The sequence below is a fragment of the Geotrypetes seraphini genome, chromosome 9, assembly GCF_902459505.1.
Source record: "Geotrypetes seraphini chromosome 9, aGeoSer1.1, whole genome shotgun sequence".
NCBI lineage: Eukaryota > Metazoa > Chordata > Amphibia > Gymnophiona > Dermophiidae > Geotrypetes > Geotrypetes seraphini.
Genome location: NC_047092.1, coordinates 99,703,982 through 99,720,441, shown reverse-complemented (window position 1 = coordinate 99,720,441; position 16,460 = coordinate 99,703,982). Strand labels below are relative to the sequence as shown.

Genomic DNA, 16,460 nt, shown 5'->3' with positions numbered 1-16,460 from the left:
CATGATTGAAAACAACCTTTTCTATTAATTTAGCGATAAAGGGGAGATTGGCAATGGGTCGGTAATTTGATTCAATTGCAATTGAGTCTTTGGGATTTTTTATTATTGGACGGATGATTGCTTCTTTCCATTCTTTCGGTATAAATCCTGTAGTTAAACTATTTTCAATCATTGTCTGAATAAAGGGACCAAAGAAGGAAAATAAACATTTTATAAAAAAAAGAGATTAAGTTGGAGCCTCTGCCTTTGATGTTAATACTTTGCAAGAGTCGTTTAAGGTCCTTTAGGGTTGGTATATGAAAATTGGCACACTTTGAAATAGGTATAATTTGTATTGGTTCCGTGTCTACATTAAAATTGATTTTTGAACCGAAGCTATCTCTAATTTTATTAATTTTGTTTACAAAGTAATCGGCAAGATTTTGTACAATAGGTTTATTTTCTAGATCTGGGTCTTCTATTCTTTTTGGAGCTGTAAGATTTTTTTTAAATAGCAAAAAGGGCAGAGGAATTTTTAGCGCTTGAAATTTTATTGGAATAATATGTTGTTTTTGCTAATTTATTTTAGTTTTATAATATTGCAATTGTTCTTTATATTTACTTAAGTTATCTCTTGATTTAGTTCGTCTCTATTTCCGTTCTAAAGCCCTAAGTTGTTTTTTGATTAATGTAAGTTCGTCTGTGAACCAAGGATTTCTTATTTTCTTTTGACTAATAGTTTTTGTACGTAAAGGGGCTAATTTTTCTATTAGTTGTTCTGTTGCACTGAACCAAGCTTTGATTTGTTCATTTATTGGCAAAAGGCAAAAGTCTTCGATTTGAAGAAAGTTCAATTTTATTGTAATCTCGATAGATGATCGTTTTTGGATGATAGTTTTTCTTAACAGATTTAGAAAAATAGTTTAAGGTAATTAGAAAGTGATCTGACCATGGAACAGAGGTGATTTTGAGATTTGAAAAGGCTTCTTTAAGAGATGTAGAGGTAAGAACATAAGCCGTGCCTCTGCTGGGTCAGACCTAAGGTCCATTATGCCCAGAAGCGGCCCATCAGGTCCAGGACCTGTATACTAGCCCTCTATCTATACCCTTCTATCCCCTTTTCCTTCAGAAAATTGTCCAATCCCTTCTTGAACTCCAATACCGTACCCTGTCCTATCACTCCCTCTGGAAGCGCGTTCCACGTGTCCACCACCCGTTGGGTGAAGAAGAACCTCCTAGCATTGGTTCTGAATCTGTCCCCTTTTAATTTTTTGGAATGCCCTCTCGTTCTTGTAGTTGTCAAAAGATTGAAGAATCTGTCCCTCTCCACTTTCTCTATGCTCTTCGAGATCTTATAAGTCTCTATCATATCCCCTCTAAGTCTCCGCTTCTCCAGCGAAAAAAGCCCCAGTCTCTCTAATCTTTCAGTGTATGAAAGATTTTCCATACCTTTTATCAAACACGTCTCTCTCTTCTAAACCCTCTCGAGTATCGCCATATCCTTCTTTAGGTACAGTGACCAATATTGGATGCAGTACTCCAGATGCGGGCGCACCATCGCCCGATACAACGGCAGGATAACTTCTTTCATTCTGCTTGTAATACCCTTCTTGATTATTCCTAGCATTCTATTTGCTTTCTTAGCAGCCGCTGTGCATTGTGCCGATGGCTTCATTGTCATGTCCACTATTACCTTCAAGTCCCCCTCCAATTGTGTAGCTGTATCTCGAGTTTCTGTTTCCTACGTGTAAGACTTTGCATTTCTCTACATTGAAGTTCATCTGCCATCTCGTCGCCCACTCCCCTAGTTTGTTTAGGTTCCTTTGTAAATCTTCGCAGTCCTCTTTAGTCCTAGCCCCATTGAATAGCTTGGTGTCATCTGCGAATTTTATTACTTCGCTTTTCGTCCCCGTTTCTAGATCATTTATAAATACATTGAATAGCAATGGTCCAAGCACAAGCCCATTGCGGAACACCACTTGTGACCTTCCTTCAGTTCGAGTAGTGGCCCTTTGCTCCTACCCTCTGCTTTCTGCCCGCCAACCAATTCCTGATCCATCTATGTACATCTCCTTCCACCCCATGGTTCTTTAGTTTCCGAAGTAGATGTTCATGTGGTACCATGTCAAAGGATTTTTGGAAGTCTAAGTATACAATGTCTATGGGGTCCCCTTTGTCTATCCGTTTTGTTAATTCCTTCGAAGAAGTGCAATAAGTTCATCAGGCACGATCTTCCCTTGTAGAAGCCATGTTGGCTTGTTTGCATAAGTTTATACCTCTCTAGATGCTCCTCGATGCTATCTTTTATCAGCGCTTCCGCCATTTTCCCCGGAACCGAAGTCAGACTTACCGGTCTGTAGTTCCCCGGGTCACCTCTCGATCCCCTTTTAAAGATGAGCGTATCATTGGCTATCTTCCAATCCTCCGGGATCATGCCTGTTTTCAGGGATAGATTACAAACCTGCTGTAGTAGTTCCTCTATTTCCTCCTTTAGTTCTTTCAATACTCTAGGGTGGATTCCGTCCGGGCCCGGCGATTTGTCAGATTTTAATTTTTCTATCTGCCTGTGTACATCCTCAAGGCTTACTTCCATGGATGTTAATTTCTCTGCTTGGTCTCCTTTGAAGATCTGTTCAGGTTCCGGTATGTTGGATGTGTCTTCTTTTGTAAATACTGACGAAAAGAACATGTTTAGTCTTTCCGCCGCTTCTTTCTCCTCCTTCACCACTCCCTTCCTATCTCCGTCATCCAGCGGTCCCACCTCCTCCCTAGCTGGCTGCTTCCCTTTAATATATTGAAGAACGGTTTGAAATTTCATGCTTCCCTGGCTAGCCTCTCTTCATATTCTCTTTTGGCTTTTCTAACCACGAGGTGACATTCTTTTTGATACTTCCTGTGTTCATTCCAGTTCTCCTCGGTTTTGCCCTTTTTCCATTTCTTGAATGAATTCTTATCTCCTATCGCTTTCTTCACTTATTTAGTTATCCACGCCGGGTCTTTTGTTCGGCTCTTTTTGCACCCTTTTCTGAATCTGGGGATATACCGATTTTGCGCCTCGCTTACCATGTCCTTGAATAAAGACCAGGTTTGCTCTACAGTCTTCCATTTCTTTGTGTTGTTCCTGAGTTTCTTCCTCATTGCTTCATAGTTTCCTTTCTTGAAGTTAAAAGTTGTCCCTGTGGTTCTCTTTCCCTTTGGTATTCCAACTTTGAACTTGATCATGTTATGATCGTTGTTTCCCAACGGTCCCACTACTTCCACGTCCTTTGCAGGTCCTCTTAGCCCATTAAGGATTAGATCCAGAGTGGCATTTCCTCTCGTTGGTTCTCTGACAAGCTAAGAATCATGTCTAATGTGTGACCAGCGGAATGGGTCAAATTAGAAATTAATTCTAAGAATTCCACTATAAAAGGATTACATATGTTGTCTAAGTGCATATTAAAATCACCGAGTAATATGGCATTATCTGATAATGAATTGAAATCAAATAATAGTCCTTGTAATGAGTCAAAAGTTTCACGTCTCATTGGAGTAGAAATATATAAAAGCAAGAAATCAGTTGGTGGAGAAGTATTTATTTTAAAATGTTGGAATTCAATAAGTGCTCCTGTTGGTGATTGGTCTATTTTAAATAATAATGAATGTTTAAAAATCACGGTTATTCCACCTCCCTTTCTGCCTATCCAGTGATTATAAATGTATGAAAATCCTGAGGGACATGCGAAAGAAAAATATGCCTCGTCTCCAGTAGAGAGCCAAGTCTCTACTATGCAAAGAATATCCAAATTAGACTGTTGTATTGTATCTTTAATTATATGAAATTTAGTTTTCATGGACATTGATTAAACCTAAATTTATGTTTGTTGTTTGAGGTTGTAAACTGAAAAAAACACCATGAACATCTTCTCTCGCACCAAACAGCATCATGGGATAAAGACCTAGAACAATTGCTTTCGCCCACTACTTATGAGGAATTTAGAAAACGTCTGAAAACACACCTGTTCCTAAAGTATCTAGACAACTGATCCTCTCTTCTCTCTCCCCTCTATAGCAATTAACTTGTTCTATTGATCACTCTCTCCTCAAAAATGGATTTCCTGTCCTATTAACCCTCTTTCTTCCTCTCCTCTTAAAGTCAATCAATTTGTACCTTTGCTTAATCTTTGTAAACCGCATAGAACTTCACGGTATTGCGGTATATAAGCTGTTATTATTATTATTATTAGAGGGATTTTTGTATATGCTGGGGGTCGATATGATATTAACTCACCCTCTTTCATTGGTCTGTTGCCCCAAATTGTTGGGATTGGAAAAGTTGTGCCCTCCATAAGATTTTGAATTGAAGATTGCTGAAAAAGTCAAAAAGAGTAGAAAAAGGCTCGTCCTGGAACGTAATAATTTGTAAAAGGAGGCATACCAAGGAGGCGCACAAATGAGAACAATAAGGAGCTTCCTTTGGCGCGCACCAAAGGCATGCGCTGCAAGGAAGTCAATTTAAGTATCATGTACCGGAAGTCAGCTGTGATAGAGCGGCAGCGGATCTAGGGGGAGGATTAAAGCAGTCGGATGTCAGCTGTGGTAGAAGGCAATGCACTGCCGCTTTGCGGCAGTGGATCTGAGGGAGAATTAAAGCAGTCTAAAATAAAAGGTTAAAAAAAATAACATAAAAAACAGTTAATCAGCAGTAAAAACAACATAAATTACTGTTCGCTATCCCAAAGTGAAGGGTGCAGATAAAGTGCTCAGCACCCAGCCACATATCTATGCGAGAGTAAGTTTGATGTGTAGAAGAGTAATAGGTATAATTTCTCCCCTTTGGATGAAGTTCCTTCCAAAAATCCACCAATCTCCATTGTGTACAAAAAGCAGCTAAAGTCTTCCTCTCTGCCTGAGCATTCAGGGCAGTACTCATAGAATTATCTAGCATAGGATCCAGGGTCAAGTTAAAATCACCGCCCAGCAACACAGGTCCCTGAGAGTGTTTTAATAAAAGTTCAGACAATGTATCAAAAAATTCAGTTTGATTATTATTAGGGGTGTAGATATTCAGTAGGGTATAAACCAAAGATCTCTGCTTAATAACTAACAAAAGATATCTCCCTGCGTGATCCCGCACTATCTGAGAAATTTGCCCCTGAAAAGAATTAGCGAACAAAATTCCCACCCCATGAACCTTTTTTCGAGATATTGAATAAGAGGCTAAATATATTCTCTGATATTTATTGTGGGAAAGAAAAGATTCTGCTGATGGGAGTAGGTGGGTCTCCTGTATAAAACAGACATCAATCTTCAAGTGTAACAGTTCTCTAAATTGGCATCACCTTTTTTGTGGAGAGTTAAGACCTCGCACATTAAGAGACATCCAAGTAGTAGCCATTAAGCTATCCTAAAATAAAGAGAGAAGAAAAAAACCCAGCAGAATATCGCTAGCATGATACTCTGATATAAACAATTGCTAATATACAAAAGTACTACATAAAAATACCTTAATAGAGAGGGCTCCCAAGGGGAAAGTACCAGTGCCACAATCAAAAAGAAACACTGGAAAAAAAAAGAAAAAAAGCTACAAAACTCCCACCTTCCCACCCAAATATAATCCCCCAGAACAAAAGGCATAGAGAAAAGGAAGCCCAGTATGGATACTTCCTTGCCATGCCTAGCAGAGAAAGTGATATCAGAAACATTAGGCCATATAATCATCCAGGCCATGCATTCGGAACTCTGCACACTGACATGCCATATACTTCCATCAAGTACAAACAGAAAGAAAAATTGCCAAATGTCTCAACAGAAAGTTAATATGGCAAGCACAGTCTCAATAGGAGCCCAAAAAAAGTTCACACAGTTAAGGCACGGAAATCAGCACATCAAACACTTTTTGCCACTTGGGATAGGGCTTCAAAGTAGGCAAACATCTGAATTCACAGGTCCCTCCAGGCATTCTAATATGTGCTGGGCTTCTGCGCAAGATTTAATAGAGTGAAGCTTACCCTGGTAGTAAAACGCAAGTTCGAAAGGGTATTTCCACTTGTACTTAATATTATGAGCTTGTAGATGTTGTCACCGACCGTAACTCATATCGCCGCTTTAAAGTAGCTTCCACCGATTAAGTATCCCAAATAAAATTATCCATGCTGTGCGCTTTTGCCAAAACTGCCTTTTTGAGCTTAAACTCTGAAAAGCAGGCAATAATATCTTTAAAGACATTAGACTGGGCTTTACCCATGACTCGATATGCCCGATCCAGTTTAATCAAAGCTGGCTCCAGAGGTACACCATTATCAGCTAAAAGATGGCCCACCAGTGTATCCGAAGTTTCTGGAATACCACGGAAATGCAGATTCGACCTTTTTCTATTTTCTAAATCTTCAAATTTTTCAGCCAGTTCAACCCGGGAAACATTCAGCTCTTTCACAGTGTCACATAAATTAGACACGGCTCCATGTTGTTCCTCCATATGCGTTTCAACTTCACTCGATTCCCCAGATCTTTAATCTCTGCCCGGAGATCAGCCGCCATCAACGCCAGCTCCAATCGCATCAGTCCCAAATCCGTTCGGATTCCTACATCCACTGATGAATTTCAACTAAGGGCTTCAAAATCGGCTCTTATATGGTCTCTGTAACTTTATCAGGAGCCGCTATAGTCAGCGCAGCACTCTTCGACACCATACTTTTACTTTGAGGCTGCAAGTGCTGCCCAGGCGGAAAGGCAAATTCTTGCAGAATCGCTCAAAAAATTGGTACAGAAGACCTTGCCCAAAACCCACCACCAGAGAAGTGGGCCACAGCATAAGAAATAGCGAATGCAGAACAGTTCCAGATGACAAAATAGCTTAAATTGTAAGTAGGCCAGCATGGAGCTCCATTTTCAAGCTACAATGCCACAAGCTGACGTCACTTCCTCTCGGGAGTCGGCAGATTTCCTTAGCAGATTGAGTCTGGATCCGAGCGAATGGACCTTGTCTGCAGTGGTATTCTGAACCATAGTGCAGTGCTGGGGTCTGCCCCACTTCTACCTTATGGCCACAGTGAGAAACAAGAAAGTGAAGTGAGAAACAAGAAGTTGAAGATCTGAGGCCAGCTGTGGGCTCAGGATATTTCTCCTGTATGTCTTTCTTCCTTGGCCAATGATAGGCCAGGTCTTTTGGTGGATCGCGATTCATCAGAGCCGTGTCATTCTTAGTGGCTCCAGATTGGCCTCGCAGACCGTGGTATGCAGATCTGATATGTCTGCGCAGGGGTCGCAGCTTACATAGGGTCCGGTCTGCATGGAGGATCTGGGTCACTTTGCCTTTGTAGGCGGTTAACATTACTGTTTGAATTTACTTCTTGAGCGTGCAGCCTTAGAGCACAAAGGATATTCTGCTGTGGTTATTGATACTCTTCTCAAGTCTAAGAAGTCGTCCACAGTTTCTGCTTACGCTAAGGCATGGAAGGCCTTCCAGCATTATGGCACTCAAGACCAGGTGGATTCTTCTTCAGCTCCGATCTCTGTGATTCTCGCCTTTCTTCAGGCTGGCCTGGATAAAGGGCCTCACTGTGGCATCTCTTTGGGTCCAAGTGGACAGGCTCTCTTGTTTTAGATCCCGGGATCGTCGGTCCTCATTGGCATCTCATCCTGATGTCACTAGATTTCTGAAGGGGGCTCTTCATGTCAGACTGCTGGTTAAGCGAACTTTTCTTTCCTGGGACCTTAACCTAGTTTTGCCTAGCCTTACCAAGGCTCCTTTTGAGCTCCTTCGAGATGCTTCTCTCTTAGACTTGATTCTCAAGTTAGTTGCCATTACTTCGCGATATTTGTGTTGGAACTCCAGGCTCTTTCTTGCAGAGAACTGTTTCCTCTGTATCTTGGAGACTCCTGCCTTGTCCTTTCTGCCTGACTACTGTTTCAGTCTATTTATGCTTCTCCAAGCTGATTCTTGGATGCCTGTCAGTCCTTGGAGTCTGGAATAAATACTGTATATGTGTTTCCGTTTTATATGGGAGTAGTTTCTGAGCTCCATTGAAGCCTTTGTAGGCGGTTAACATTACTGTTTGAATTTACTTCTTGAGCAGAACAGTTTATTTCTGAGCCTGTTGCTACAGGCGCCTCTTTTATTTTGTGGCTCTCCGTGGTTGGGTACTAACTGCAGATGGAGCTAAGGAACCCAGTGAAGTAGAGCAGAGGCAAAAAGAAAAATCTGGAGTGGCATGCGGCCATAGGGACACTATCCATCTGTCTAGAATGTCTCACCTATCTACTGAAAAAAAAAAGCTTACCAGGATAAGTACATAATCTCTTTTTAACTATCTTAAACAGTATGCACTTCACTTGTAAGAGTCTGAAATTCCACTGTAAGCTAACTAGATGCTTTCTCCAGTTAATTTTAGCCAAATAATATGCAGCTGAATTGATTTTCTTTGATTTTTATTATGGGTTTGATTTTGACTACAGTAATTTCTCATAGTTTACAGGATGTGCATTTGGATCCTCTGCAATTTGGCAGTATGAATCGCTCAAATCCCGAATCCAGAACTACTTTGATGAGCTGCAAACAGACTGGCAGGAAAAATTACAGCCTCAAAAAGGAGACTTCAGAAAACAGGTGCTCATACCATCTATTAATGACTTGGTAAATGGGTTGTGTGAAATCATGCTTCAAGATATTAATTCACTGGTTCTATTATTGTGCCTTGATAGTCCTAAGGACTGTGATTTTCAGGAATTACCAAAATATGCCTAATTACCTGGCTATTTGAGAAAATGTGTGTTGATATTTCACAAATTTTTGCTGTACTCTTTGCAATTATTTTGGAAATTTAACTGTGTTTTGAGTGCCATGTGATGGTAAAGTGTGAAATGAGAATACATTTATTCCTATTATAAAAGTTCATCTTAGATCTCTTGAAAATGGTAAAGGTTGCTTGAACAGTGCATACCTGTATTACAAAGCCTTTAGGCAAGCCAGGAATGTTTTGCAGAAACTGGATTAAAGAGGTGCCAAAAATGAAAAACTAGTCTTTGAGCAAACATAAGAAAAATCTCTAAATTTTAAAACTTTAAAAAGAACATTTTAAATCAAACTGTACATTGTAGATGGTTTTTAAGTTTGTGGTGTTGGGCTTGACTAGAGGCCCTGTGGAAATGTAGGAAGTCTTTAGATTTAAAGCTCCCTTTCCAGTTAGCATAAGTTGGTGACTGGTATGCTGATAACTGGTTTCCTGAATCTGTTTTAGACCTGAAATATAGGTAAATTTTGGGGTTTTTAAAATTTTGGTTTGCAATTATTTTTCATTTATGTAACTATAGGACAAGCAGGCAGTATATTCTCACTTGTGGCAGTATATTTTCACATCATCCATGGAACCTGGTATGGATAGTGCAAAAGTGTACTGTCACTTTAAACTTTTTGCAAGTCTCGAGACTACCCATACCACACATGCGCCAGTGCCTTCCCGCATGACATCAGTTCATAGAACCATTAGTTCTTAGTTTTCCTGTGTCATTTGGAGTTCTTCCAAAAGTGCATCAAACTCATAGTTTTGTGCCTTCCTTGTTCTTTTTTCCTCAGTTAATTTTTGTTTCATTTTCAGTCTTTTTTGGGCCTTCAGTCCACCCCAAGCCTTCCCTTAGGCCGGGAGCGTCTAACCTTTTTCAGACTCATTTTTACATGACCTCCTCAAACCATAGAGTTCTTCGATTTTACGTCGTTGGTCTTTCCCTCCATGTCATAATCTTCAAGCAGTGCACTCGGTGCAACAGAGCCATTTCACTGACCCTTGAGGAGAGGAATGCTGGCCTAGTGCTTAACCCTCAGTAAGCCTGGTTCTAAGAGAGAGGTTGTAGAGGATCTGCATTAAAGATAGTTTTCACGGGATTTTTATGGGGGTGTGACAAGATGGCGGATTGAGGTTGAATGCGACTTGAGGGTAAGAAGCTGCTGAGCTAAGGGAAGGCAGCTAGACTCAGATTACAGAACACTGCAAGATTCGTACAGTGATTCCCCCCGCCCTTGAACTAAAGAACAGGTATGCTGTCCTGGAAGCAGAAGAGATGAGAGCATCCCAAGGAGAGGAAGGACCAAAACTTGAGATCCCAAAAATTATTTGTTTGTTAGTTTATTTCTTTATTTGTTCAATTATTTAGCCCATCCTCCCAAAGGAGCCCAGAACAGGTTACAAAGTACATCCACAATATAATTGAGACAGAACAGAGATGACATAATTTACAATATAGACATGACAATAAAACATATACACTAAGCAGCATCTGGTAAGCACATCTGGTAAGCATAGGTGGCGTAGATGCGTTGATTCTGAATGGCATTTGTGGGTACATGTCCTTAAGGTGCTGGGTTTGTGAAGAGAAAGGTTTTCATGGCCTTCCTGAAGCTCCAAAGTCCATCTAGTGTTCTAGGTTCAAACAATTTTTATTGATGCAAACAATAATAAAAACAAGGCCAGGGCACCCCACGGGCGCACAGTACAAATAATGATGCATCATATACAATAAATAACAAGCAGGTACAGAAGAAAAGTAACAACTACCAAACTCCCCCCATCCTACTCTACATAGGATGAGCGAGAATAAAGCGGTGGAAAGCACTCCGAGGCCCTGGACTCTTATGAGCCCCGAAGATGCCACACCACCCCTTCCCCCCACCTATATCCACTGACCCCAACCGTAACTAAGTACCCAAACCGTCCAGTACCCCTCTCCTCCCCTACCAAATCCCCCCCACACCTCCCCCCCAATGGTACTCTCCGTCCCATCCCACCTATACTCACCAGTACTCTTCCAGCTCCACTAACTGATCGCCCAGATCAGGACACCCGCACTGCGGCCCTTTGGATGTAAGGCTTGCAGGTACGGCTCCCAGATATTCAATAACAACATCTTTCGCTTCCTTGCCCCTCTGGCATCTCGCGCCTCCCAGATGGCCAACTGATGCAACTGGTTCCGCCAATGCCAAAAGGCCGGAAGGTCAGGGACCGTCCAGCACTGAATAATACATTTCCTGGCCAGTAAACTCATCTTCCTACACAGAACCCGATGCCCCCTAGGCAAACAGCCAAAAGCCTCTGGCAAATCCAAGACAAAGTGGGCCGGGTTACTGTGCAAGGCTCTCCCAATTAACCCTGACATATAAGAGATTATCCCAGGACAAGCAGGCAGCCTATTCTCACATATGGGTGACGTCATCGACGGAGCCCAGATGCAGATGCCTCACAAGCAGGCTTGCTTGAAGAAACCAGAAGTTTCGAGTCGACCGCACCGCGCATGCGCGAGTGCCTTCTCGCCCAGCGTAGGGTGCGTCTCCTCAGTTCTCAGTTTTCCGCGGAGCCGAGAAGTCCATCTTTGACTCTGCATTTAACTTCGTTACTTTGTGCCTTCTCTGAACTGCGGTTTGTATTTTTTTCTTCACGAATCGCTGTTCTTTATTTCTAATTAAAAAAAAATAAAATTTCGTTCTTCCGTCCGTCTACCGGGGCAGGCCGCTCAGCTGCAGCCCAAAGACTTTGATCTTGCAGCGACTATTTTTCTTCCTATGTCCCGGCCTGCCACCAGTTCTTCCACACATTTATAACGGTTAGGAGCTTAATTAAGCGCTAGTAGCTTAAATAACCATCAGAGACATAATTAACAGTCAGAGGCAAGCCTAACTGTTAAGCTGCATGATTAACTGCTATATACACACACAATATTAGTCGCTTGAACTAGGTCTCTCTATAGGCCCTCCTAAAGAACCGCCTATCGACCAAGTATAATTATTAAGTACACATACCCTCTATGTGTTAACCACATGAATAACTGTTAGCCACTTTCTTAACTATCAGAGACTGTGAATTGCATTTACAATTGTTAGTCATATGTACAACTGTTAATTGCATGAACAACTGTCAGTCACATGTACAACAGTTAATTGCATGAACAACTGTTAGTCACATACACAACTGCTAACTGCATGAACAACCATTAGTCACATGTATAACTATTAGACACTAAAGTTACTATTAAGCGCATGTATAATTGCTAGATGCATGTACAACAATTTAGTCATAAATGTTAGTTGCATGTATTAGTTGCATCTGACCAACCGCACGAATCAACTGCAAGTGACACATTAATCAGTCACAGGAATAACCATTAGAAACACGGGCAATTATTAGTTGCTACTACCCGGACCTCCTTAGAACTAATCCCTCCTAGATCAGCTACCCAGAACTCCTTGAGCACTTTCTTCTCCCGGGTCACAATAAATTAAAACAAACAAACAAACAAAAAAACCCACTTCAGCCACCCAATTTAATTCAATAATCCAGAATCGTACCCCTCTATCCAACCACTTATTCACAAATCAAGAATTTTAGGGAAACAAACATCCCCTGCTCCAGGACATCAGGAATATTCAAACTACCACCCAATCATGAATCTCCTATTAATCCTACTGATCTACCTAATAAGCGGTAACATCAAAGACATTCACTCTCTCTACCCTCAATTACAATCCATCCACCACCCAGTTCTATCCTTCCCCCACATCACCAACCTGCAAGAAGACACTACAAATCATATTAATATTATCTCAAATAAAAAAAGACACCACCATACCCTTAAAAAAAGAACAAGGGAAATAAAAACCATCAAAACCACTAACTCAATAGTAGATGCCGCAACCACCTCCATCCCATGCGCATATCTTAATACCAGATCTGTTACAAATAAGGCATTCCTCATAAATGATTGGATCACCAGCAAACAAATAACCTGCCTCTTTCTAACTTAAACTTGGTTACTGTCTGAAGATGATCCTATTATATCTGATCTTCTACCAAGCAATTTCAAAATCCTTACGTTAAACCGCACAGGCAAAAAAGGAGGAGGATTAGCCATAATCCTTAAAGAAGGATTTGAGTTCGAACTTCTGGATTCTAAAATAACCGACAACCTAGAAATCCTAGCCTGTAAAATCAATAATACCCAGCTAGAAGAATCCTTATCCAGCATTCTATTCTACATCCTGCCTAAAAGCTGGCCCAAAGCCAAAGAAAACTTTTGCAAATTCGTCCTGCACAATTCTATTAACCCCAACTACAACATCATCATAGGGGACATAAATTTACACCTAGATGAAGAGAACAACACAGACACAATAGAGCTTAAAAACTTCCTAACCCTACTCAACTACAACATCCCCATACCCACACAAACTCACGAAAAAGGCCATCATTTAGACCTGGTTGCCATGTCCACAAAGGAAAATCTGGAAACGTCAATCGCTCCTCCTAAACTTACTTGCTCCACTTCATCACTGACGCTGAAACCGTGGATTGAAGACAAAGTTTTATTTTATTTTTCTTTCCAGCTTATGATTTATCTTTAATCTTATCTATTGTTTTGCCTTTTGTCTTTGTTTTGTTCTATTTCTATCATTTAAATTTCTCCAGAATTCTACTGTTCAACGGCTCCCCCTTCTGCTTCTATTCCTTTCTCTCCTCTCTTCTACCTTCCAAAGTATTTAGATCAATGCTGTCTTGTTAAAATGTTTATTTTATTTTTATTTTTCCTCTAACTCTACTTTTCACTTCTCTATTACCCTCCAGGTACTTTAGTTAGATTGTGAGCCTTCGGGACAGTAAGGGAATTTTTCAAGTACCTTTCTTATTTCTAATCTTAATGTATATTTTCTGTAAACCGCTTAGAACCTAACGGATGTAGCGGTATATAAGAAATAAATTACATTACATTACATTAACCCAATCATCTCTCTGACTGAAGGCACCTGGCATCACGACATCTGGTCTGACCACTTCACCTACTATTTTAAGCTGATCTGGTCGCACCGAAAATCTAAAAAAGTCCGATGATAAAAAAGAACATCAAACAAGAGGCTATATTAATCCAGAAGAATACTGGTCAGAATACGGACCGCAGACAGTACTAGAGGAAGGAATAGACTTCTGGGACCTCTGGAATACAACCAGCACATCCATCCTAGATAAAATCGCCCCCATACATAAAAGCAAAAGCAATGCAAACAAATACAACAAATGGTTCGACTCCGAACTATTAAAAACGAAATAAACAGCTAGGCGACTAGAAAGAATTTGGAATAAAACAGGAGAACAGACAGACCGCAACAATTGGAGAGCCTACATAAAGACCTACAAACAAATGATAAAAGACAAACGCAAAGCGTTCTACTCGACCAAAATTAACCTATCCTGCAAAGATTCACAAGGAATCAATACAAAAGAGTTATTCGACATAGTCACAAACCTATTTGACACCACCTGCCACACCACACCCGAGCATAAACGAAGTTACCCACCGCGAATGACCTAGCTCTCGATTTTGATTCCAAAATTAAAAACCTAAAAAATAACTGTATAAGCATTAACGATTTAACAATCATCCCCAGCAACAACCAAATAGCTAACTCACACGACAATGAAATACCTACAGACATGACCTGGAGTTCCTTTCTAGATCCAGAATGGAATACCTACACCAAACTCTACAACAAATACTCTAAATCTCACTGCATCCTAGATACCTGCCCCCCGGAGATTATGAAAACGGCACCACCAGAATTCAAAATATCACTTTTACACTACCTATCCCACAACCTAAAAAATGGGACTTTCCTCACTAACAACGGCCACATAATAAAAACCCCATCCCAAAAAATAGAAAAGAATCCCCAGCGCTAATAACCAACTACAGACCAATAGCATCCATCCCATTCATTGTAAAAATCATGGAAGGACTAGTACACACCCAACTAATGGATTACCTTTTTTTTAAGTCAAATCATTTTATTGATAAAACATAAAACAACATAACAACAAACAAAAGCAATAGCAAAGCAAAGCATCCATTGGGTGATACAAACAATAACAGTACAAATAATTGCATACATAATCCTGATAGATAAAACAAAAGCATACAAGAAAATGGTGGGTAATACATAGGTATGTATACATTCAAGTTGTGCAGTCACAATAATGCTTCAAGGGAGACCAGATACAATGAAAAGCCCCTTGTGAACTTCTACATTCTGCCAAGCGTAATTCATATTTGTAACACATAAGCACCATATTCCACCATTGACTCGTAGGCACTGGGGATTTGTGTTTCCAATGAAAGAGCACAGTCTTTATGGCTAAACCCAGGAGAATGTCATATAGAACAGAATATGATCGAGAGAGTGGAGGTTCCAGTATGGCAGATCATAATATTACCTGGCAGTATGTTAAGGTCGTCGGAGAAGAAAGGACATGGCTTACTATATCCCCCACCTCGTTCCAGAAAGCAGAAACGAGAGGACAGTCAAAGAGCATATGCTGAAAAGTTCCAAGATGGGTCTCACATCGCCAGCATCTATTGGAGGATGTCGGGGAGACCCGCTATTGTTTAATAGGAGTCCACAACGATTTATGAAGAACAAAAAACAATGATTGTCTGAGTGACGCCGAATGCAGGGGTCGGTTGCAATGACCCCACACCTGAGTCCATTGTTGCTCAGAAACATGACACTGAAGATCATGGGCCCACTGCTGTTGGACGGGGAGAAGATTGTCCGGGTCTGCACCCTGGATAACATCATAGATCTTAGACATCAGATGAGGTTTAGTACTCCAAGAATTCAGCAAGGTAGACAGGAGAAGAGAGCCCCATTGCAGACGCTCTAGCGCAGGGCCATAAGCCGCATGCAGACTGTGACATAATTGAAGATATCTATACGCCTGATGGGAGGGTAGGTTATACTTTAACTGCATCTGAGCAAAAGACATTAAGTTATGGTTCTTCAGAATGTCCCATATACACCATATACCAACATTTATCCATGAAGGCCAATGCACCATACGTGAGCCTACAGTAATGTTAGGGTTACCCCAAATTGAGGAGTGGATATTGGTAAATATAGGATGTTGTAAGGTTCGACCCAATTCAAAGATCGCCTGCTGAGTAGCATGCAGCACCTCCCATTTGTTAAAGCAGGGAACTGTTTTGGAATAACAGGCATCAGCTAAGGTATAGGGCATCGCTAATGCATGCTCCAATAAGCCCCAGTAAGGCAAAGTATCACAGTTAGGAGGCAAAAACCACTTACCGGCACCCCGCAGAAGCGCTGCCATAGCATATCTTTTGTAATGAGGGAAGTTAAGGGTAGACAGTGCAATACGGGATGGCTTCCCAGACTATAAAAATTTAGTTATGATCCGGTCTATTTGTTTAAACAAGGTGGGAAGAAGGGGTAAGGGCAACATTTGAAGCACATAAAGAATTTGGGGGGTCAACATCATACGAATAGTCTCCAACCTGCCCCACCATGTTAAATACAGAGGGGACCACTGGTGACAAAGTGCTTGAAGTTTGGAGAGTAGGAACTTGACGTTATTTGCCACCGTATCTTGTCAGGTATTGCAAAAATGAATTCCTAAGTATTTAATGGTCGTGGAACACCAAGTAAGGCCATACGGTGCAACCATATC

The 16,460-nt window shown here is 40.9% G+C and overlaps 1 protein-coding gene across 4 annotated transcripts in view; it reads left to right on the top strand.

The window, feature by feature from the left end:
- PARL (presenilin associated rhomboid like) overlaps nucleotides 1-16,460 on the top strand; it is a 592,851-nt gene that overhangs the window by 132,320 nt on the left and 444,071 nt on the right. For all 4 annotated transcript variants that reach the window (XM_033957698.1, XM_033957696.1, XM_033957699.1 and 1 more), the window contains exon 3: nucleotides 8,429-8,566. In XM_033957698.1, the coding sequence (XP_033813589.1) occupies nucleotides 8,429-8,566 (138 nt within the window). The remainder of the gene's footprint in view (nucleotides 1-8,428; nucleotides 8,567-16,460) is intronic.